The 25,024-nt window shown below is 36.3% G+C and overlaps 1 protein-coding gene and 2 non-coding genes across 3 annotated transcripts; 1 reads left to right on the forward strand and 2 right to left on the reverse strand.

Moving 5' to 3' along the window:
• Positions 1-1,760: 1,760 nt before the first annotated feature.
• Positions 1,761-2,813, reverse strand: LOC104906326 (uncharacterized). Its single transcript, XM_048648322.2, has one exon. The coding sequence runs from the start codon at positions 2,811-2,813 to the stop codon at positions 1,761-1,763; it is 1,053 nt and encodes a 350-aa protein (XP_048504279.2).
• Positions 2,814-3,233: 420 nt separating this feature from the next.
• LOC125492104 (small nucleolar RNA R71) lies at positions 3,234-3,340 on the forward strand. The gene has a single exon (XR_007268551.1). It is a non-coding gene; the product is annotated as a small nucleolar RNA R71 (small nucleolar RNA).
• A 21,550-nt stretch (positions 3,341-24,890) lies between these two features.
• Positions 24,891-25,024, reverse strand: LOC125492157 (small nucleolar RNA Z247). Its single transcript, XR_007268601.1, has one exon. It is a non-coding gene; the product is annotated as a small nucleolar RNA Z247 (small nucleolar RNA).

The raw sequence follows: 25,024 nt of genomic DNA on the forward strand, positions 1-25,024 counted from the left end.
TTGCATAAGAACCCCAAGCCATGAAATTCGCAGCAAGTGCCAATGCAGTCAAGAAAATCGTCAAGGGGTCGAGTCAATATTGATGAATGTCGCAGCAAGTCATCAATTTCAAGAAACCAATGCAATAAGAGTGGAGTGCAGCGAATGTAATCAAGAATTACCGCAAGTAAAGCAACCATTGATGGAAACCAAACCCAGTAGTTGAATTGCGAACAAGAACGGGGGAAGCAATAATCACCAATTTCAATGGAGTTCAGTGCCCAAAAGAAACACGAAGGAGAGAGAGATGAATGGGTTCGCCTTGAAGTACCAAATTCGAGCATCAAGGGGCAACAACAATGGAGTGCAATCTCACCTTCGTTTCCTTCTTCAGTAAGTGTCGCGTTTTTTTTTCTTTTAATTTTTTTGTTTTTTTTTTGTTGTGCGTCACTGCAGTAGGGTAGAAGTGCAGGACTGCGTTCAACCTTTTTTTTTCTTCGTTGGGCTTCGTTGATCACAGGCCGAACCGCGGTGGGTTGGCAGTAGGCAGGACTGAACTGCGAAGTGTTGGCGGTTTGGGTTGTTTTTATTTCTTTTTTTTCGATGGGTCTGGTGTGTCACAACAGGGATTGCGAGAGGTTGGCGGTAGGAAGGCTGAACTGCGATGTGATGGCAATACCCACTGACCTTGTGGGACGTTCTCCTCTCTCTCTCTTTTTTTTTTGTTTTTTGTTTTTTGTTTTTTTCTTGTTTGTTTGTTTGTTTTCACCTGTACAAAAACACACCAAAAATAAAAAAAAAAAAAAAATTAGGAGAATTAAACTCTAAAGAGAAAAATAAAATGCTAGGTTTCTAAATTCTAGACCTAAAACGTAGACTAACTAAACATACAAGACAACTATAAAATTAAAGTAACTAAGAATATAGACTAAGGAACCTCTACAAAAACAGAAAAAAGAAAATAAGTAATAGGAAAAAGTGAAAGAGAAAGCTTGGGTTGCCTCCCAAGAAGCGCTAGTTTAAAGTCATCTAGCTTGACCACCTTTTCGCATCACTCTGAATGAGGGTCGGAAGGTGTGTAAACCGCCGTCCCTTCAATAGGTTCACCTTCTCGATAGTGCTTAAGACGTTGTCCATTTATCTTAAATGAGCCAGTTGCTTCACTCCAAATCTCTACCGAGGCATACGGAAGAACCTTAAGGATTTTGAATGGACCAGACCTCCTTGTGCGAAGCTTACCAGGAAATAGCTTCGATCGAGAGTTGAATAGTAAAACTAACTCTCCTTTATGAAATCCTCGCCGCATGATATGCTTGTCAGGCCACCTTTTCCTTCGTTCTTTGTACAACCTTGAGTTTTCATAAGCTTTTAACTCTACCTCAGGAAGCATAGTACTCTCCTTAGATTCTTCGTGTGTCAACACCTCCTTGACAAGCTCAACACTAGGTAATGAATGTGGTTCCTCTAAGAGCCTCTTGTACTTCATAGTTTTCCAATCCTCTTCATCAGCACTTCCCATGAGGACGGTTTGCAGTGAATCATCAAGTTCTAGACTAGCAGCTTTTACCTCTATCGTCTCATCTAGAGCATCCACTCTATAGATAATCTCTCCCATAGAAGGAGCTGCCATGGAGTTTGTGAGATTGTACTCCATCTTCTCAGTACCTACTTCAAAGGTGATCTTTCCATTCTTCATGTCAATGATGGCTCCAGCAGTGGCCAGGAAAGGTCTCCCAAGAATGATAGGGACTTGCGCATCTCTCCATCTCCATTACTACAAGTCACATGGAATGAAAAAACTTCCCAACACGGAGAGGAACATCTTCAAGGATACCAAGTGGATACTTTACAGTTCTATCTGCTAACTGTAAGGAGATGCGTGTGGGTTTTGGTTCACCCAATTGAAGCTTCTTGCAAATTGACAAGGGCATTAGACTAACACTTGCTCCAAGATCACAAAGCGCCTTTTTTATTTCAATATTGCCAAGCTTCACAGGGATAGAGTAGCTACCCGGATCCCCTAGCTTCTTGGGAAGCTTATCCTGCAAAATAGCACTACATTCTACTGTAAGTGAAACAGTTGCATTTTCCTCGATCTTCCGCTTGTTTGAGAGCATGTCTTTCAGAAATTTTGCATAAGATGGCATCTCAGAGATAGCCTCCAAAAATGGTATGTTTATGTGCAACTTTTTCAGTATATCAAGGAACTTCCCATATTTCTTCTCTAATTTTGCACGGGCCAACCTTTGTGGGAATGGAACTGGTGGCGTGTAAGGACGAATAGGGGTAGGAGTAGGTTCCTTCTTCTCTTCTTCCACAATCTCATTCTCTACCACTTTCTCAGTTTGAACCATCTCTTCCATAGTTCTTTTTGATGGCTTCTTCAAAGGATGATCTTGTAGCTCTTTTCCGTTCCTCAAAATCACAGCATTGATATGAGCCTTAGGTGGTTGTTCACTATTACCGGGAAAATGACCTGGAGCTTTTGATAATTGGCCCACCTGATGTGCAAGTTGGCTTATTTGACTTTCCAAGAGCTTATTCTGAGCTTGAATCTGTTGAATTGCGTTATCAGTCTTCTCATTTTGCTTACCTTGTTGAGCCATAAAGTTAGTTTGTTGGGCTAAAAGGTTCTCCATCATAATCTCCAAGTTGCTCTTCTGTTGAATTGGAGGAGGTTGCTGATTAACACCTTGATTGACATGATGATTGAATGGTGCTCTAGCTTGAAAACCTGGTGGTGCATTAAAAGTTGTTGCGAGGTGGAGGAGGTGGATTGAGTTGTGCTTGAGTGTTCTTGTATGAGAATGCAGGATTATGCTTCCATCCTTCATTGTACGTGTTAGAATAAGGATCATATGGCTGCTTTGGATTGGAGTTATAAAGAGCATTGGCTTGCTCAATTGTCATCCTATCATTGTTGATTTGACATTCTGTAGCAGCATGTCCTTGTACTCCGCACATCTGACATGAGACCATCATAGATGAACCAGCTTGGAGTGATCAAACTTGTGAGATAGTGCCTGCACAGTATTAGTTAAAGTGGTTAGCGCATCAACATCATATTTACCTCCCTTCTTAGCACGATTGCGACCATTTGGATGGTAGTTGTCATTGGCCGCCATCTTCTCAATCAATCCTTTGCTTCGGTTGGGTTCTTAGTCATAAGGGAACCTCCTGAAGCAGCATCAATGTAGATACGAAACTCATGTGTCAAACCATTGTAGAAAGTTTGTATCAACATCCATTCAGGAATCCCGTGATGAGGACATTGTCGTTGCAAACGTAGAAACCTTCTCCATGCTTCATACAATGATTCGTCGTCATGTTGCTCAAAGGTTGCTAACTCGTTCCTCAGCTTCGCGGTCTTTTCTTGCCCAAAAACTTCACCAAGAATGCTTTGGCAAGTTTCCCCCATGTATCAAACGTTCCGACACCTTCATCTCTCAACCACTCCTTGCCCTATCTCGAAAGAGAGAAAGGAAAAAGGCGTAGTCGAATAGCATCCTCACTCACACTGTTGATTTTCACTGTGTCGCATTTCTCCAAGAAACTAGCAATGTGACTCACAGGGCATTCATGGTAACCCTGCAAATGAATCGTTGGAGATGAACTGGATGAACTGAGGCTTAAGTTCAAAATTTGCAGCATTGACGGCTGGTCGAACAATGCTCGATAATGCACCAGTTGTAGTATCTGGTACACCGTACTCCCAAAGAGTTTTAGTTGCTTCTTCACCCATTGCTTTGTTCTTATTCTTAATTCGTCTCTTTGTACTTCCTTGCTTGCGTGCAGTGGCTTCGATTTCAAGATCTAGAGGAATCAAATTCTGTGGACCTCTACGTCGAGTTTGCATGCAACAAAGAAAGAACTAAAACAAAAGATCAAATAAACAAGAAATGATAGCCGAAGCAGCAAACTAAAAGAAAACACTTAGCAAAAATAAAATCAAAAATAACTAATTTAAATACCGTTAGTCCCCGGCAACGGCGCCAAAATTTGAAAGGCGTATCGCGTACCTAACAAAAATAACCTAACTATTCCTCCTAACTAATGTAGTCGGGCAAGTAAGGATCGAATCCCAAGAGACTAACTGATTCAAAGTAGTTAAATTGACTCTAATTAATACTAAGCAAGTAATCCAAATAAGTGATGATGAACTAATCTAAATAACTAAAGCAAATAAATTATCAAGAGTGAATCAAAGACTAAAGACATCTAGGTTTAAGTATCCCCACTAATACGAATTAATGCCACAAACAATCCCTTTTCCCTTAATTAACTAATAAATAACTCATAGGATAGATGCGCCCTAATAGTACTAAGGATTTCTTTCGATCAATCAATAGCTCCCTAACAATGCAATCATGCCTATTTTCATGGAGTCATGCAAATTAAGGACTTTAGACATAGCATCCTAACATCCTAATAAATTCCATCAACTACTTTCGTGATGATTTCCTCTATCTTAAATTAGGGTTCTAGATTCGATTAAGATTCAACTTTCGTTGCAAAAATAATCACATTCAATAAATACTATTTCTAGTCATAAATTGATAATTAAAACCAACCCTAAAATAAATGAATCATAAATTAATCAAAGTTTGGGAATTGGGAATTAAACAAGCATCAATTCATATTAGGGTTCAACCTAACCCTAGAATAAGAAACTACTCACACATGATGATTGAATAAACAAAATAAAGATTAAAAGAAAGCATGATTAACAATAATAATAAATAGAATAAAGAAGAGAAAATAATACTTGAATTAATTGATGAAATTGCAAACTTGAATGTCGAAAACAAGAACTTGATGAAAGTATGAAGAAAACAACGAAAAACGTGAAGAAGCGTCCCAAGAGCCAAAACAAACGTGATTTTCTCTCCAAAAATATCCCCCTCTCAAATTCTATCCAAAACCTATTTATATCTATCCAAATACAAGGAGTTTGACTAGGATTTGGACTCCTAAAACACTCTAAAACTAAGATTACGTAATATTGAAATTGGAGACCGCCATGGCCTTGCGGTAAGCTTGAAAGGACCGCCAAAGGGTGGCGGTTTTGCTGTTTTTTTTGTCTCTTGCTATCAAAATTCCATTTTGTAGCTCCTTAGGCATGGAATTAATGGTTACCAACACCATATCGCAATATACTTCAAAATCATGCCGAATAAAGCTATCAATCCATCTGAATGCTCCGCAATCATCCAAGCTTTCGTGCAAACCCAATCAACTCCAATAAACGCCATAATCCTACAAAAACAAAACAAATGTACCCGAGGAGAGCAATAGCGAAAAGTAAAGAATAATAGCGAAAAGAGATTAAATATATGGGGAAAATATGGTGAAAACACACAAATATATCACATAAAAATTGAGTATATAAACGTGTTATCAATTACCACCATGTATTGCATAATGTTAAATATGGGTCTGGGCCGCACCCATCACAAGGAGATAGAGTCCACTTCACAACACAAAGGAGGTTCCACCTTAAAACCATATGGCAATAAGGGGAGTAACCCCTTTGCATTATAAAGTGAACCCATCTCTCTTATTTAATCAATGTGGGACACTCACATGTGGTGTGCGCTATACATCATAGCTTCAACACATAACTTTAATCACGAATGCATGCTTACTACTTATTTGAAATTTGAAAAGATTACATGCCTTTCAAGCTGCAACAAGCTAATTAAGCAACTCCCTCTTCATCATAGTCAAGTCTCTATATCTCTTGGTAAGTTAGCCAACAGTTTAGAGCACGTTTGGTTCATGTTTTTGTGGACTCCAAGAAACGGAATCAATTACTGATTCCCCTTTTTTTTTTTTTTGGTTCAACCACTCATCAATCCATTGCCATTACTTGGTGGTAATGTACTCCCTCAATTTGTTACCCTCCCCTCCCCTCAAGTAACAAAATACATTATTTGGTGGTAATGGTTACCATTACATTTTCCCATTCCATGACTGATCCAAACACCTAAATATAAAGCTAATCATTTTTGTTACCAATCCTCTCGATCTTTTATTTGTTTCCATTCACTTTAAATTAGTATCTTGAACCAAACGACCCCTAAAGTAGAATCGATCAAAAGTAGAGCATAATTTACCAAACACTCCAATCCGGGAAATATATGCCAAATTATTCTTTCTTAAATAAATAAATCCCAAAGGAGAATGATAGAGTTACAAGTTACAACCCTCATGAGAGAGATAAAGAGAAAGTATAATAAATACAATAGTGGTAGGAATATTTTCTCTCTCCAAAATATTTAATTAAATATTAGTTTCTCTCTATCTCTCTCATGAGGGTTGCCTACCCTCATAGTCACCCAAACATTTTCCCAATAAGGATCACAGATAGTTGTCTTATGTAATTTTCAGTAATCTTGATGAATATTAGCAATATCAAGATACTCCATATAATCTATGATTAAACTAGCTAGAAATTTAAACTAGGTCAACTAATCGAACTAATCAATTCAATATTAAGGGCATCTAAGGATGAGTAATATCTCCATTATTATGAGATAATCTAAAATCTAAATACCCGTCCTATAATGATATTTTTGGCATGGTAGTGTGATTTTTTTTTTAGTTTCTCATAGATTTAAACCCTGAACTTTTGGACTAATACTATGTGCGGAAACTAGCTTACTTGATCTGAAGTTGTCAAAACTAAAAACTTAATTTCCATTAATTCAGTCCAAAAGAATAGGGCTTTATTTTATAATATTTATAAATTTACTAAATTCTGAACAAAGTGGTGGAAACCGATCTATTAGGTAGTTAATCGATTTCGAAATTAGTCCGACGAGTTCTTAATGAGTAATGAAATTGAGAAACTGAGAGTCGTTTACAATTGGATCGAATTTGGCAGACTCATACCATGATACTGATATCGTTAATAGACACAATGGGTGAACTAAGTACATATCCGGTGTTATACTATCTTCTTTGCCTTACTCTCCACTTTAATACGAGTAAGTTTTAAAACGATTAACTTAAATGTTGTATTGTTATCTTGAATTATCAACCTACATTTATACATTGATTTCTAGTTCAATTGGATGGTTTGAGACTTTGAGTTTCAAAATGAAAATAAGAACAACCAACTTAAACTCATTATTGTTATCTTCTACTAACTTATCGACTTACATTGGTTAATTTATCAACCTCATCCAATAACAACTTGTTTCAATTTCATTAGATATTTTGAGTTTTGAAACTTATTTAACTTAAAGATGATTAACTTAAAGTCTTAATGCGTTACTGTTACTTTCTTTTATTTAGCTTATTACAAAGCATGTGTATTGATCTATCCAATAACAACTCGGCTTTCAGTTTTTATATGAATATAACTGAATGACAATTAACTTAACTTGAGTATTGTTACCTTAAACAAAGTTTTGACTTACATTGATACATTTATCTTATCCAATAACAACATATGTCAATTCAATAAAAGAGATTGTTGTATTGTTATATTGAATCGGTTGTCGACTACCATGGACACGTTCGTTTAGTTCAATAAATTTCATACAATCATACTTTATTCTCCGACTCTACATATTATTATATCTAATATTCTAATCTCATATTCTCGTTTCTTAATTTATAATTTGTTGATTCAACTCATGTTTAATACTTTTTGTTGTTATATAGTGAGATTGTGAGAGAGTAAGTTACTAACTACCTAAATGGCTAAGTTTAATGACTCTAAAAATGTAATCAAAATCATTATGGAGTATGAACTTATAGATCATAGTTGTTAATTGACTTAGATTATTAGCTAAAATAGTGTATTATTCTTGAATTAGCTTATAATCTATATTGATACATTCATTAATCTTATCTAGTAACAACTTCTTTCAATTATATAGGAACAAGTTAGTGAGTTACTAAGTTGGTATAAGTCTAAGTGAGTAAATGACTAACTGTTAATTTAACATATGGTAGTCAACGAGTTACTATCTACTAAGTACTCCATCCGTTTCATTTTAATCTACACACTTACACTTTTCACTCATGCCAATGCAAAACTTTGAGGACATATATGTTTAGTTTTGTATTTGTAAAAATTATAAAAAGTACATATTAATAAAATACATGTTATGATGAATCTAACAAAATCCCACATGACTATATTTTCATCTGCGTATAAATCACAAATGATGGTCAAAGTGAAATTTGTGAATAGTGTATAATATCAAAATGTAACAATTAAAATGAAACGGAGGGAGTGCTTGTTAACTTATTGACTTATGATTGTTATGTTTACTCTCATTTATATAAACTGTTATTATGTTTATTATTATTATTATTATACAACATATGAAGTCTTGTTATAATCACTTAGGCATCATATGAATCGTTGTTGTAAACATATGATTGTTATTTGTTATAGTATATATTATAACATATCAAAAGTCTTTCATAATCAATAAAATAATTATATATTAGAGCAAATGAAGAGTCTTTCATTATCAATAAAGTAATTTAACTACTATCTCAACACCACTATAGCACTAAAATGGTATAATCTTTAACAAATAATCAAGAAAGAATCCTTATTTTCCTTTACCCAAATTTAACGTAGGACCTTATTAGTCCCTTTTCTTAGTTTTAGCATAATTAGGCTCTATTCTGCTCGACTTATTTTAACTTATTTAAAAAAAAAAGTAAGATGATATATGTTCAGATTAAGTATGTTATATGTTCAAATAAGATGATATAGATAAGAAAAGATAATATAATATATGATAAAGTGCATATAAGAGAAGTTAAGTTCAAATAAAACAAATTAAGTTCACATAAGATTATATAAGTCTAATAATACAAACATCATTAAGTTTAATAAGTTCATATAAGATAAGATAAGTTTAGATAAGATTAACATGGATAATATAGGTAGAAACTAAAGTTTTTAAGAGTTGACTTATATAATTGAGATTATACAATGGAGTATCATCTAAAATTTACTAATATAAATACATTGATCTATGCACTAATTTAGATTAGCATAATGATTGCTCACTTACATTAACTTTGATCACAGTATACTCGTATAATTTTGTGTTTATCAACCCTAGTCATCATCGTCGACACCAGTTCATCGTTCTCAATCATCATTATCATTCATGATCACCTTTAATCTTTGATCACAATCAATCCTCAATTCATCATTCATAGTTACAAGTCAATATACACATTGGAAAACTATAGAATAAACAGTAACATTACAAGTTATCATACATAATTACATTTAGTATCGGTAACGTAATTATAATCAATATATAGATGACCGATAATTAGATACTCTATAATGAAGAATTTGATATTGAATTTTTCAATATCAGCCAAATGTTGAACCTCTAACAAAATAATTTTATAGAAAATATAGCCACTTCAAAATGCGCTTTTGTAGACAAATACATATACGTTTCTTGATGCTATCGTTGTTTTCGACAAGTTTAACCGATATGACAAAAGTCCAACCGAGTTGAAATTTCTGGCAATGAATAATGACTTGACCTGAAGGAAAAAGTTGTACATGGCTAACCGATATCAAGTTTTACCCGAGTTGATGTGGGTTTTCTTAAGAAACCGAAATTAACTGAACCCAAACTAAAAATAACTATTAATATTTAACTGATAGTAATAGGAAAATAGTCAATTGTTTAAACTGAAATTGTATGAGTAAAACCAAAAGATAAATGTTAATTTAACTAAACTGAATTGAAAATTGAATTGAAACTATGGATTGAAACTGAAATCGAAAAAATTTAAATAGAATCAATTAAGCTGGAAAAAACGAACTGAGTTAACTAAACTGAAATCGAAAATTTTTAAACAGAATCAATTAAGTTGGAAAAAACGAACTCAGTTAACTAAACTAAAAACAACTAAAATATTTAGTTTGAACTAGAACCGAACTTGTTAACTGAATTAACACCACTACTAATATAGTGAAGCATTAATTTTAACAAACTTTATTTTTGAGACTTATCCTACAAAGTTTGTTTTTTCATTACCATCAGAAAGAAAAACCAAAAGTTTTCTCAGTTGAATTATGGGTCAATCCAAGACCAGAGATGACAACTGACTGGCAAGTATAACATGGAGAAAAAGTAGTTTTGTTCTTTGCATATGGCAGATAGTTCCAATTTCAAATATTTAACTACTTTTGCAACTAATAAAGCTTGAGCTTTGTTCAATGCTTCAAGTCAAACGTATCAGACTGACGATACTAATGATAGAAAAAAGTAGATATTTTTTTTGGCAATAGTCATGAGTCAATAATCACTCAAAGCAAAAGTGTGAAATAATGGTCACGAGGCTTCTGTTTCAACACATACACCCTTGTTGGAATTACTCCTTTCAATAGTAGGGTATATACACTATATATGTAGGATTTTTTCATATCCTCTACTGCTTATCAGTTCATGATTACTTACCACTGGTGTTAACTAATTAAAGAGACTAAAGTTTGGCGTATGATTCAACTTTATTATAGTGATGCTCCCATTATACCATCACGAGGATTAAATTTCCCGTGTTTCTCCCACTTTAGAAACCACCTCTTTGCATAAAGCCCTTCTATTTTGTTTTCATTACACTAGTGAAGAGTAGTATTGATTGACTCTTCTCCTTGTGTTAAGTTTTTTTGGGATGGTGAAAAAGACAAATAATGTAGACGGGAGTTGATCCCATTATTTTGGACATCATCTCCTAAAACTCTAACCAATTAAGTCAGTTGACATACATCCACTTCATGTGTTTAACGTGTAAGTAATAGACTAACGACCTGTTTGGTAGTTGGTTATAAATGGTGGTAATGAGAATGAATTTGTGTGTAAATTTGTGAAAAATATCATTGTCCATTTCCATGTTAATGCTATTTTATCCTAAAGTGTCTACTTTCCTTCTTGAGTTTTCATTCCATCCAATACCACCTACAGTGGTAATGAAAATTGTTTCCCCTTGGAGACAAAAACACAAGTTTAGGGGGTAAGATTGCTTGCCAATGGAGAAAAAATTCCTCCCCATGGAGATTTTAAGGGTGCATCCTTAATAAAATTTCACTTAAAATTCATTCCCATTACCGCAATTTATTAACGACTATCGAACAGGCCGTAAGTGTATGTATGAGATTGCAATTTTATATGATGTCACTTTCTCAAATTCTATATACATTATTTTTATCAATAAATATTCAACACAAAAATTATTTAACCAACAATTAATAAACTAACTATAAGAGAGTTTGATAGATTAGTGTTCTAAAATTGGATTTTAAATTCTTCAACTCTTTTTTCATGAGAAAACAATATCAATTGACGGGTAATACATATCCAAGCACGAGACTCTCATATACGGGTTTACTTGGATATCAAGTAAGGAAAGAAGGGAAAAAGAAGCTGGCTTGGATAACAAGTAATGTCAAACCAGTTTTTGGCGTGCATTTTGAGTGAACTTGGATAGCAACTAGCAAGTTTGCTAAATCTTTGACTAGCCGTATATGCAGGCGATGCGTGCATCGACAATATTATGTACGAATAGACATATATTTTTTTAATCTAAAATTATTTTGGTAGTGATTTAAATTATTGAGGTTTTTTTTTGTAAATGTTATTATCTTTTGGAACTAAAGGTGATCGATTTGTAACTGTTAGAAAATTTTGGCCAAGATTTAATAATTATTTGTCAGCGGCTTTGGTATATTTCTTTAACGATTGTAAATGTTAATAAACCATATTGTTTGAACTTTTTAAATATGAAGTCTTAATGTTGTCAGGAAATATCACTAACTCTTTTTTTTAATTGAAGATTCTAATGAATTTCGTGAATTGATTATGTCAATCTAGTCATGTTATTAATGGTGATTGTATGTTCCATTTTTGATTTATTCCACATGGCAAGTTGCATTGATTCTCATTTTTAAATTTTTTATAAAAAATTGTTGTTTTAATTTATTAGAGGGTATTCTAGTCATTTTAAATGAGGACACCGTACCTTCTCCCTGGCTTATATAATAGAGATTTTTGTTAAGTTAGGAAAATTTCGTATTATTAGAACTAAAGCTTCACACATTTAGGAAAGGTTTAGTGTGAATGCAATTTGTTTCCTTTTCTTAACTTTTTTTTGTCAAGTTTCCTAGTGTCTTAATGGTTGTAATGCCTATACAAGAGCTACATATTCGTTAATAAAAATCAGAGATTATAGTGACTTATAACTTTGCTTATTTCATGAGGTTTGACTATCTTTCATTTAGGGCCTGTTCTCTTCGGCATAAAACAGCTGAACTGAACTGAATTGAACTGAACTGAACTGATCTGAACTGAATTGAACTGAACTGATCTGAACTGAACTGAACTGATCTGAACTGAACTGAACTGAATTGAACTGAACTGAACTGAACTGAATTGAACTGAAATGAATAGTGATATGTGAGAGTAAAAGTATTGTCAAGAGCTGAACTGAACTGGTTTGAACTGAACTGATTTGAACTGAACTGAATTGAACTGAACTGAACTGAATTGAACTGAACTGAACTGAACTGAACTGAACTGAATTGAACTGAAAATAAGCTGGGGAGAATAGGCCCTTAAGAGCTTTAAACAATCACATAACTGCAACTTACGTGTTTTTTGACACTTTTTTCTCAAAAATCGCGCCTTTTTGTAATTATCTGTGTTTACTCGTTGTTTCCTATTCTCAGTTTTTTTTTTTTTTTAGGGGACCTATTCTGAGTTTTTCGTTTATATATAAAACATAATAAAAAATACAAAAGCGTTTAGTTCTTTACTCTTGGATTCACATCAAGGCTATGTTTAGTTCACCTGAAATTTTCTGATCTGAACTTATTTGATCTGATCTGAACTTATTTTTTCTGATCTGATTTGATCTGATCTGATTTACAAGATCTTATCTTTTAGATTTTTCTCAATATATAGGAAAAAATAAGTCATGTGGGGTCTTGTTTGATTCGTCTCAATGAGTACTTTATTAATATTCAATTATTATAATTTTTACTAATATGTAATGAAAGGTATTTAATAGTAATAATAATTTTTAACTATAAATATGATTGAAACTTATTTTTTCTGGTCAGATTTGATTAGATCTTAAATAAACAAAAATAAGGTGAATTGACCATAGCCCAAGAGGTGATCAGTGTAATAAAATGATGTCGTTCATCATAATATTGAAAGAAGAGTGACATACCAAACACTATCATGAATTGACAATAATTATAAATATATATATGTGTGTGTGTCAAGAGAATTTCCAAAAGTATAACTTTCTACAAGATTTTTTTTGAGGTGCAACTTTCTCCGAAACTGATAATCTTTATCATATTCATATATAGAGTCATAGGAAACAACGGGTAACTTCAAGCCTCAATTGAAAACAACAAGAACGGTATGAGTTGCTTTAACATTTGCCGTCGTCGGCAAGTAGTTTACCTAATCAACATTATTGATTTAGAATAATGCAGATTATAACTCATTGTTGGTCTTTAGGGCAATGATTCATTTTTTCGGCTTCATTCATCACTTATTTTATTTTCAAGTCACTGTTTGCTAAATGTTGAGTTAATTCGACCAAGACACAATCAACGTGGTGACATAAACTAGCGACCATTACGCATGGAGAACTTCTGTTTCGTGGAAATTGAAATCACTCTAAATTATAAATTCATTATGTAGGAATTAAGTACTTTTGTTTGAAGAACTGCCTTATCTATCTAGAAATTAATGTTGGATAATTTAGAGTATTTAGTTGATTGAGTTCATGTAACGTATAACTTGAATAACTTGGTTAAGGTGTCGTTGTTCAAGTTACGTTAAATATACACGTAGATTGTTTATGGTGTAGTAAACAATAAGATTTGAAGGAATAAAGAAACCGCAAACAAGTACAAATGTTACTTGAATCAATATGTATAATGCATATTATGCTTGGTGGTTATAGCTAAGCATGGTGCAGCAAAGCAGTAGCATGTATACTCGCACATACTCGCACAAGCAGCAGGCGCAAGCAGCAGGCATGGGCTGCAAAGCTTCGCGACTCGCGAAGGATCGTCGCGACTCGCGACAGGCTGGCTCGCGACTCGCGAGCTCTGTCGCGCTGCGACGAGAGCCTGTCTTTGTCGTGGCTTTGTGCATTTGTGCAGGTTTTGACGGTTTTTGTTATTTTGCGTGTATAATAGTGGTTTGTACCACGATGAAGGTGTGTTTTTCAGAATATATTCTCTCAAAAAGCACTTCTCTCAAGTCTTTGAGACATTGATCATCATAATTACAAAACTTATTCTCATTTTACAAGATTCATACGAGCGTGACTCTTGTTGTTCTTCTTTGTATCTCGAAATTGAATTCCGTGCAACCCGTGCTTCGTATAGGGTCGGAATATCACTTTTGGGAAAGTGTCTACACACGCCTAGAAGATTCGATATTCATAGTATTCATCTTCTTTACCCTTTTTCTAGTTCTAACAATCCAAAAGTGATATTTCTTGAAGATGGCTACGGTACGTGAAATGACTTCGAATTTTCAGAAACTTGAAAAGTTTGAGGGTGTGGGATTCCGTAGATGGCAAAAGAAGATGCATTTTCTTCTCACTTCTCTTTCGGTGGCATATGTTTTGAGTACTCCAAAACCCGAGTTTGTGGAAGATGAAACTTTGGAGGCCTCAAGGAGAAGGAACAAGTGGGAGAATGACGATTATATATGTCGTGGTCACATTTTAAACGGTATGTCTGACACTTTATTTGATGTTTATCAATTTTATGAATCCGCTAAAATGCTTTGGGATGACCTTGAGTCAAAGTACATGGCCGAAGATGCATCTAGTAAGAAGTTCTTAGTTAGTAATTTCAATAACTTTAAGATGAATGAAACAAGGCCTGTGATGGAACAATTCCATGAAATTCAAAGGATTTTAGGAAGTTTTAAACAACACAATATTAGTATGGATGAAACTTTTATTGTTCTTCAATAATGACAAATTACCACCAAGTTGGAAGGATGTTAGAAATACTCTTAAACATAGGAAAGATGATATAAATGTGGAACAATTGGGTGCTCATCTTCGGATTGAAGAGGGCATTCGGGTTCAAGATGGACAAAAGGAGGTAAATCCTAATTCTTCTACCATTAACATGGTGGAGGATGGAAAGTTCAAAGACTCAAATCCTAAGAAGAGGGCTAATAATTTCACCAAAGGCAACAATTTAAGAAGCCTAAGAATGGTGGAGGTGTTCAACAACGTGGTTGTTGGGAGTGTGGCAAGCCCGGACACTTCAAAAAGGATTGCTTCCTATGGAAGAGGAAAATGAACAAAAAGAATGAGCAAGGTGGAGGGAAAGGCGAGTCTAGCCAATCCCAAGCCAAACAAGGTACTTGTACACAACTTTCATGTAATTCAAGTTTGAATTATATGTGTATGATTTCTGAAATCTTTTGTGTACAGGATGATTGTTCATGGTATATCGATTCAGGAGCTTCAAGCATGTGTGCAAGGAGCGGTCTTCATTCAAAACCTTCAAGGAGGTGGACAATGGAGAAGTTCTATACATGGGGAATGACTCTACAGCTCAAGTTCTCGGTGTAGGACAAGTAGAGTTGGTCTTTAGTTCCGGCAAATCTCTAGTGTTAAGAGATGTTGTATTTGCTCCGGAACTTAGGCGTAATCTAGTGTCAGGAGCTATCTTGAATCGAATAGGTTTTAAAATGGTTTTTGAGTCGGACAAATTTATATTATCTAAGGGGTTTGTTTGTTGGACTTGGTTATTTGTGTAATGGTATGTTTAAACTAGCATTTCAAATGCTTTAGTAACAATGTGTGTGTTATTAATGATAATTCTTCTCTTTGGCATTTAAGACTTGGTCATGTTAATTATAGAAAATTATATTCTATGGCTAAGGATGATTTAATTCCTTCTTTTGATCCAAGTATTGAGAAGTGTAGAACATGCATGCTTACCAAAATAACTAGGTGTTCTTTCCCTAATAATGTGGAAAGAGATACTAAATTGCTTGATTTAGTACATAGTGATCTTTGTGATTTTCATAGTACACCTTCTTTAGGAAACAAAAAATATATAGTAATTGATGATCATTCACGATTTTGTTATGTATATCTATTGTCTACTAAAGATGAAGCCCTAGAAAAATTTGAGATCTATAAAAATGAAGTAGAATTGCAACTAAGTGACAAGGTTAAACGGTTTAGAACCGATAGAGGTGGTGAATTTCATAATCCTAGTTATTTCCAAGCTTTAGGAATATACATGAAACAACCGCGGCTTATACACCACAACAAAATGGTGTAGCGGAAAGAAAAATAGAACTTTACAAGAAATGGTAAATTCTATGTTATCCTACTCGGGTTTGAGTGATGGTTTTTGGGGTGAAGCGGTTTTAACCGCTTGTTACATCTTAATCGTGTTCCTATGAAAAAGAACAAAGTACCCCTTATGAATTATGGTACAAAAGAAAACCAAATCTAAGTTACATTAGAGTTTGGGGATGTAGGGCAATAGTGAAAGTGCCGGAACCTAAACGTAAAAAGTTAGGTGAAAGAGGAGTTGAATGCATCTTTATAGGATATGCTTCTCATAGCAAATCCTATAGGTTCTATGTTATAGAACAAAACGACTTTTGGTCGGTTCACACTATTGTGGAGTCAAGGATGCAATTTTTGATGAAAATAGATATTCATCGGTTCCTAGACCAAAGGATATAACTCCAAGTACCGAAATTCAAGAGATTGATCAAAACATGATCATGAGTTAGATGAACAAATTCTAGATGAAAATGTTGCATCTACATCAACTCAACCAAGGAGAAGTAAACGGGTTAGGAAAGAGAAATCTTTTGGCCCGGATTTTCATGTATATTTGGTTGAAGGATCAAGAGATAGTGTTTTGACTAAATTTCCATATGTCTATAATGTGGAAGGGGATCCTTTAAATATGATGAGGCCATGCAATCTCAAGATGCTTCATTTTGGAAAGAAGCTATTGATGATGAAATGGACTCAATCATGGGGAATAACACATGGGTTTTAGCGGACCTACCTCCTAAATGTAAACCAATAGGGTGCAAATGGATTTTCAAGAAGAAAATGAAAATCGATGGAACTATTGACAAGTTCAAAGCCCGGTTAGTGGCACAAGGCTTTTCTCAAAAGCCGGGTATCGATTATTTCGATACATATGCACCTGTAGCTCGAATCTCCACTATAAGATTATTGATTGCTCTTGCAGCAATTCATAATCTTGTGATCCATCAAATGGATGTCAAGACTGCGTTCTTGTATGGAGAATTAGATGAGGAGGTTTACATGAGACAACCGGTTGGATTTGTTGTCAAAGGTCAAGAACAAAAGTTTGCAAGCTAATTAGATCTTTGTATGGGCTAAAACAAGCACCTAAGCAATGGCATCAAAAATTTGATGAGGTAGTGTTGTCTAAGGATTCAAATTGAACAATTCAGAAAGTGTGTATATAGCAAATTTGATGACAATGGTCATGGTGTGATGATTTGCTTATATGTAGATGACATGCTAATTTTTGGAACTGATTTATCCCAAGTTGAGTGGACTAAATCTTTTCTATCGTCTAAGTTCTCAATGAAAGATTTGGGGGAGGCGGATGTCATTCTAGGAATTAGAATTAAAAGAAGCAAAGGTAAATTGAGTTTGTCTCAATCTCACTACATCGAAAAGGTTCTTAAGAAATTCGATGTTAGTGGTTGCTCTTTTGTGTCAACTCCAATGGACCAGTGAGAAATTACTACCTAATGTAGGTAGTGCTGTATCTCAACTTGAGTATTCAAGGGTGATTGGATGTTTGATGTATGCAATGACGAGTACTAGGCCGGATATCGCATTTGCGGTAGGCAAACTAGTAGGTATACTAGTAATCCTAGTGTACAACATTGGCAAGCTATTCGTCGTGTGTTAAGGTATTTAGGAAAAACCAAGGACTATGGTTTATCCTACAGTGGATATCCTTCGGTTTTAGAAGGGTATTCGGATGCAAGTTGGATCTCTAAAAAGAAGATCACTCTTCTACAAGTGGATGGGTATTTCTACTTGGGGGAGGTGCTATATCTTGGGCTTCCAAGAAACAAACTTGCATAGCGGATTCCTCCATGACTTCGGAATTCATTGCTTTATCTTCCGCAAGCAAAGAGGCGGAGTGGTTGAAGAATCTCATGATTGAGATTCCTTTGTTGCCAAAACCGATATCGCCCATAGCGATTCATTGTGATAACGATGCTGCTTTGGCAAGAGCATATAGTCAAGTCTATAATGGTAAGTCAAGACACATTGGTGTGCGGCATAGCTACATCCAAGGACTTATCAAGGATAGTGTAATCACTGTTGACTATGTACGTACAACGTATAATCTAGCGGATTGTTTTACAAAGGCCTTGGCTAGAGATAATGTAAAGAGGATGGCAATCGGTTTAGGATTGGAGCCCCTCGAGAATCACGAATGAGGGAATCTTAACTTAACGCCCAATATGACGTTGGGTCTTAAGTTCAATAAGATTAATTTCTTCATTTAGATGATTGTAGAACTTCAATTTCATCCTAAGTTTATAGTTCTATAACTGTGTTGTATAAGGAGGTTGTATAACTTAATAGGTCTCTTGTTTATGCTTTTCACAGTAGCATGTATTTTAGAGATCTACCTATGTAAGTGTGAAGTTTAGCCGCTTCAAGGAGCTATTGGGGCATAGCTTTGATACACTTATGAATAGATATGGACACAAGGCTTTATGTGTCGGTTTATAATGAGTTTAAGTAAATTTATCTTGTGTGTATTGTATCTTCGGGTTTCCATTATGTATTGAAATTGGTTCAATCGTTATCGACACCAATTGGATACGGATACTTGGAATGTGTACTTTACTATATGAAAGTTCAAGTTTTATACACTTTCATTTACGCATGAGATGTTTGTTTTGATGATGTTTAGTGCTTATTATCTTTTAGAATACTCTAAATGGGGGAGGATTGTTGGATAATTTAGAGTATTTGGTTGATTGAGTTCATGTAACGTATAACTTGAATAACTTGGTTAGGTGTCGTTGTTCAAGTTACGTTAAATATACACGTAGATTGTTTATGGTGTAGTAAACAATAAGATTTGAAGGAATAAAGAAACCGCAAACAAGTACAAATGTTACTTGAATCAATATGTATAATGCATATTATGCTTGGTGGTTATAGCTAAGCATGGTGCAGCAAAGCAGTAGCATGTATACTCGCACATACTCGCACAAGCAGCAGGCGCAAGCAGCAGGCATGAGCTGCAAAGCTTCGCGACTCGCGAAAGATCGTCGCGACTCGCGATCGCACAAGTAGCAGGCATGGGCTGCAAAGCTTCGCGACTCGCGAAGGATCGTCGCGACTCGCGACAGGCTGGCTCGCGACTCGCGAGCTCAGTCGCGACTCGCGACGAGAGCCTGTCTTTTGTCGTGGCTTTGTGCATTTTGTGCGGTTTTGACGGTTTTTGTTATTTTGCGTGTATAATAGTGGTTTGGTACCACAGATGAAGGTGTGGTTTTTCAGAATATATTCTCTCAAAAAGCATTCTCTCTAAAGTCTTTTGAGACATTTGATCATCAATCAAACTTACAAAATCTTATTCTCATTTTGACAAGATTCATACGAGCGTGACTCTTGTTGTTCTTCTTTGTATCTCGAAATTGAATTCCGTGCAACCCGTGCTTCGTATAGGGTCGGAATATCACTTTTGGGAAAGTGTCTACACACGCCTAGAAGATTCGATATTCATAATATTCATCTTCTTTACCCTTTTTCTAGTTCTAACAATTAAATCCCAATAATATTAGAAGTTTATTACTTATAAAAGAAACTTCTATATTTAAAGCTGCTATAGCCTGGACTTAAAACTTCTAACACATGAAATCTTTTTTTTCCTCTTAGCTTGTTTGATCTGCTTATATGTTCTAGTAATTTACATATTAGGGGTTTCACGAGCGTCTCAAATTTAAATATATATTTGCCTAGTAATCAAGCTTTGCTCAACTAACAATACCTAGTAGTATCTACACAATCTATAAACTTTTTTTCTTCCTTATTCATTCACTCTAACTTCTTTTCATCAAGAAGTATATTATTTTCTCGTGAAAATAATGTTCCCTTATTCTTGCTTAGAAACATGAAATTTTATAGCATTAAAACATTTGATGCTTATCAGTATAATCTAGCCAACTTGGCTTTAAATACCACGTATCACGATTTAAGACTCATAAATTGCACACAATAATATAACAATGTGAAAATTAAGATAGACTGAAATTACAATATAGAATGCAAGAAGATCTAATGTAGAAATATAAGAATTGGCCTTAGGTAGAGTTAGCCACTAATTAGTTATATGCTATGACTTTGAATAAACGGGGAAAAAATTAATTAAACATTATTATACGTGTTAGCTTTCTAAACTAAGCGAAGACCGAAACCCTAAGGGGCTCAACGACCGTATGAGGAGCCTTCGCATGATGGCCGTTGAAACCCCCCCCCCCTTACCGTTCCCGTGTTAGCTTTATAGTTTTCGAAATTTTCAGAAAGTTTTAGTCGAGTTTTCAACTTGGATTGCAAGTGAAGCGTTCTCGTGGGAAACAAAGGTGGTGAGGCGGGAATTGAATCTAGATGGATTTGTTGATTCAATCAAGAGTATGAATATCTCTATGGGAATAAGTAGATAGGATTACTAGGAATTTATCTGTGATGCCATGTTTAATGTCACTTTCTTACATGATTCCACGGTAATAAGTTTGATTGCTTGTTTAAAGTAGCCAGTGGTACTCGGGAGAGATCTTTGGTAGTTATAGAGTGCATTACTCCTTTTGAATAATTGATTATGTTTATTGGGATGGGAATTATTCATGTATTATTCGTGCTAGTGGGGATACTTAATTTTAGATGTGTTTATTGATTGATTATACCTTGTGTGTTCTTAGTATTTGTCATAATTTAGCATTATTATTAGTTCAACACCTTTTTCATCATTGTTTGTCACTTGTTTAGTTAAATTGAGTCGGGATCTCTAGTGTTTGATACCGTTTGTCCCTGTGGATTCGACCTTGACTTACCCTGCTACATAGTTAGGAGGACTAGTTAAATATGTATTTTTGTTAGGTGCGCGACACGCCTATCACTAAGTATTATAACAATATGATAGAAATACAATGCTACATACAACAGTTTACTATAGAAAACAATAGGATAGAGTTTGCACTCTGTCAATGGTTATCCTTAACATCCCCCCGCAAGATGGACGATCGAGGGGTAAGTTCGATCTTAGCTAACAACATGGTAAGAGGAGGACGTGCAAGGGCCTTTGTTAGGATATCAACAAGTTGATCATTGTTGGCCACGTGATTAACACGAACAGACCCAACTTGAAGTTTATCGCTGAAGAAGTAAAAATCGAGGCCAAGATGTTTTATTCGAGAGTGAAAAATCGGATTTGCAGCAAGATGGGCAGCTCCAATATAATATTATCAAAGTAGATGGTGGGAATGAAGTTGATTTTTATGCCAAGCTCGTGAAGTACATTACCCAACTAAGTAAGTTCAGCAATTGTGTTAGCTAGGGAGCGGAACTCGATTTCAGTGGACGATCGGGCTACAGACCTTTGCCTTTTGGAGCTCCATGAGATTGGGTTTCGACCAAGATAGACCATTTAGACACCAGTACTGATAAAATCACCCCGATCACCGGCCTAATCCGAGTCGGAATAAGCATGTAAGGTCATAGGTGAGTTGCAGTAAATGTTGAGACCATAACTTAGAGTGTCGTTTAAGTAGCATAGGAGCCGCTTGAGAGCTGGCCAATGAGTTGTAGTTGGTCGATGCATGAACTGGGAAAGCTTATTCACCGAAAACGCAATATCCGGGCGAGTCAAGCCACAGTATTGTAGGCTACCCACAAGTGTACAATATTTAGTTGGGTCATCAAGAGTAGTGCCAGAGTGAAGAGACAGCGTAGGATTTAGGTCCATGGGAGTGCTCACATGTTTAGCATTATTCATGTTGGCACGACATAGCAAGTCAACAATATATTTGCATTGGCTAAGAAACACAAACCGTGAGTTATAGGTTGAACATCCACACCAAGAAAGTTAGAAAGATTACCCAAGTCTTTGAGAGAGAATCGGTGCCCAAGATTGTAAATGAATGCCAAAACAGAGTGTGGACATGAACCTATAATGATGATGTCATCAACGTAAACCAGTACATAGAGAGGTTTTGAGCTTTGAGTGTAAAAGAGTGAGGTCTCGGAGGATGAGTTTTTGAACCCAACACTTGTGAGATAATTGCGGAGATCGGTGTACCGGGCTCTTGGAGCTTGTTTCAAGTCGTAAATAGCTTTACACAAGCAGCATACATGAGTAGGATGGGTAGGGTCAATGAACCCCGGTGGTTGAACCATGAAAACATCTTCCGTGAGAGTTCCATGCAAAAAGGAATCATTAAAATCAAGTTGGCGCAAAGGCCAATAGTTAGTTACATCAAGACTTAACATGAGACGAACGGTTGCGGGTTTGACAACGGGAGAGAAGGTTTCGGTATAGTCTAGGTCGGGTTTTTGGTGGAAGCCTTTGGCAACTAGGCGTCTATTGTGCTTTTTTGGAAGGTGTTGTCGAAATTATATTTAGTTCGAAAGACCCACTTACAACCGACTAAGTTTTTGGTTGTTGTGACAAACGGAAGGAACAGAGATAGAATCAGACCGATTCCCGAAATGCCTTTCTGGATATTCCTCAATGCCTCGGCTATTCACGGAACGTGAGAAGCGGATGATTATTCATCTGCTTACGGAAGAAATCGAAGAACTTCTTGCGAGGAACGAGTTCCCATGTGTGTTTGGCGATAAGAGCATTATGTGGGATGGCCATGGCTTGTTTCCAAGCAGGTTGGGCAAGAGCTTGTTTAAGGATTGTGGGCTCGGTGAGTTGTAGTTGAGCCTGAAGGTTAAGCTTTTGGACAGGTTTGTAGATGTTGTGGGAGGCTCGAGTGGAGTAAGGGTGAGGAGAGGGAGGGGTGTGGAAGCGGGCGAGGGAGGGGGAGAGGGAGAGGGAGAGGGGAGGAGGTGTTGGAATGTGGGGATGTGCAGTGCGGGGTGAGGGAGGGGGCTGGGATTTGGTGGAGGGGGAGCTGTAGCGAAAGGAGTAGGAGAGAGAAGCAACAACCTGGGGTTGGAGGAGGGGGCACGAAAATTCACACCAAGTAGTAGTGGAGAGTAGTGTGTTGGCAGGTGGGTGTGGGAGAGGAGTAGAGAAGGGGTATGTGGCGTCGACAAAGCGCACATGCCTTGATGAGTAGAGTCAATAGGTGGTAGGATCAAGGCAAAGGTATGCGTGTTGGGTAAGGGTATAACCAACAAACACGCTGGGTTTGGAGCGGGGATCGAGTTTGTGAGCGGTGTAGGGTCGAAGCCAAGGGTAGCATAGGCAACTACATTTGCGTAGGTGATCATATTTGGGAGGAGTACCATGAAGTTTGAAGTAAGGAGTATGATTGTCAAGAGTGGAGGTGGGCATACGATTAATGAGGTAAACGAATGTTTGAAAGGTGTAAGGCTATAAGGGAAGGGGCATAGAGGCATGTGAGAGAAGAGAGAAGAGAGAGGCGACGGTGACGATGTTCCAGATATCCATTTTGTTGAAGGGTGTGAGGAGGGGGAAGTGAGGTGACTTATGCCATGGGGGGGAAGAAAGGGAGTGAGTTTGAGAATTCACCACCATTGTCGGAATAGAGGGAGAGCATGGGACGACTAAAGTTTTTCTCAACAAGAGCTTTGAATTGTGGGTAAATGATGGTAGTGTCAGATTTCTTTTTGAGGGGATATAACCAAATAAATTTGGTATAGTGATCCACAAAGATTATGTAATACTTAATAGAGTCATAATAATGCACAGGGGAGGATCAAAGGTCACTAAATACAACTTAATGGGGAAAAGTACCACTTATAGAAGACTCTCCAAAAGGGAGTTTATGACTTTTATTAGTACGACAAGCTTTACATGGCAAATTAAAAACTTTAGGAGCTAGAGTGGACATCAATTTATTTAAGGTTGAAGATAAAGGATGACCTAAGCAATAATGCCAATCAAAAGATTTTATGACGGAGGTGAGAGCTAGAGGTGGAGATGATAGAGGTCATTGGTAAACACCATCCTTAGTTGGCCTTGAAGAAGAGGTTGCCCCGTTGCTCAATCCTTGACACAAAAAGAGAAAGAAGTGAGTTCGACAATAACATTATTATCCAAACAAAGTTGGGAGAGGGAGATAATGTTTTTGTGCATAGTAGGGACATAGAGAACATTAGAGAGAGTGAGCAAAGATTTAGGAGTGGAGAGATGAGCGAGACCCGTATGCATGATGGGAAGAATGGATCCATCACCAATAACAACTTCATCCGTGCTATCATAAGGATAGTGTAGGGATTGATTTGCAAGATTGGTAGTTATGTGGTGCGAAGTACCATTGTCCAACAACCATGCGGGAGGGTATGCAGCGGCGGAGGGTTGTGATAGGGAGATGTAGGTAACGTGGGTTTGAAGGGAGGATTCGGGTTGAAGAGAAGGGTGTGGGGGAGGGTGGATAGCAGGGTGTAGGTCTTTGAATGTGGGGCAATAGGACAAGATGTGCCCTTGATCATTGCACCATTGGCAACGACCTTTATAAGGGTTACGTGGGTTTTGGTTAGTGGCGAGGGAGGGTTGGTGTTGGAGATGGGAGTTGGATGAGTGTGAGGGATGATGAGGGGTTGGGCGTGTGTTAGTAGGATGAGTAGTGGGCGAGTATAGAAGGGAGGGTGAGTGAGTGGGTTCGGGTAAGGTGAGGAAGTGTCGAAGGAGCTTTTCATGTGGTTCATCAATGGATATGGGGTTATCACAAGCCTGAATGGCATCAATGAGAGGTTTATAATCTAAGTCAAGACCATCAAAGACATAGTTAGTGACATCTTCAGGGTCAAGGGG

This window comes from Beta vulgaris, chromosome 7 (genome assembly GCF_026745355.1).
Source record: "Beta vulgaris subsp. vulgaris cultivar EL10 chromosome 7, EL10.2, whole genome shotgun sequence".
Classification (NCBI taxonomy): Eukaryota; Viridiplantae; Streptophyta; class Magnoliopsida; order Caryophyllales; family Amaranthaceae; genus Beta; species Beta vulgaris.

Bases quoted from the DNA above. Each gene is read 5' to 3' on its own strand.
- LOC104906326 (XM_048648322.2), bottom strand. From the start codon at position 2,813: ATGAAGGATGGAAGCATAATCCTGCATTCTCATACAAGAACACTCAAG.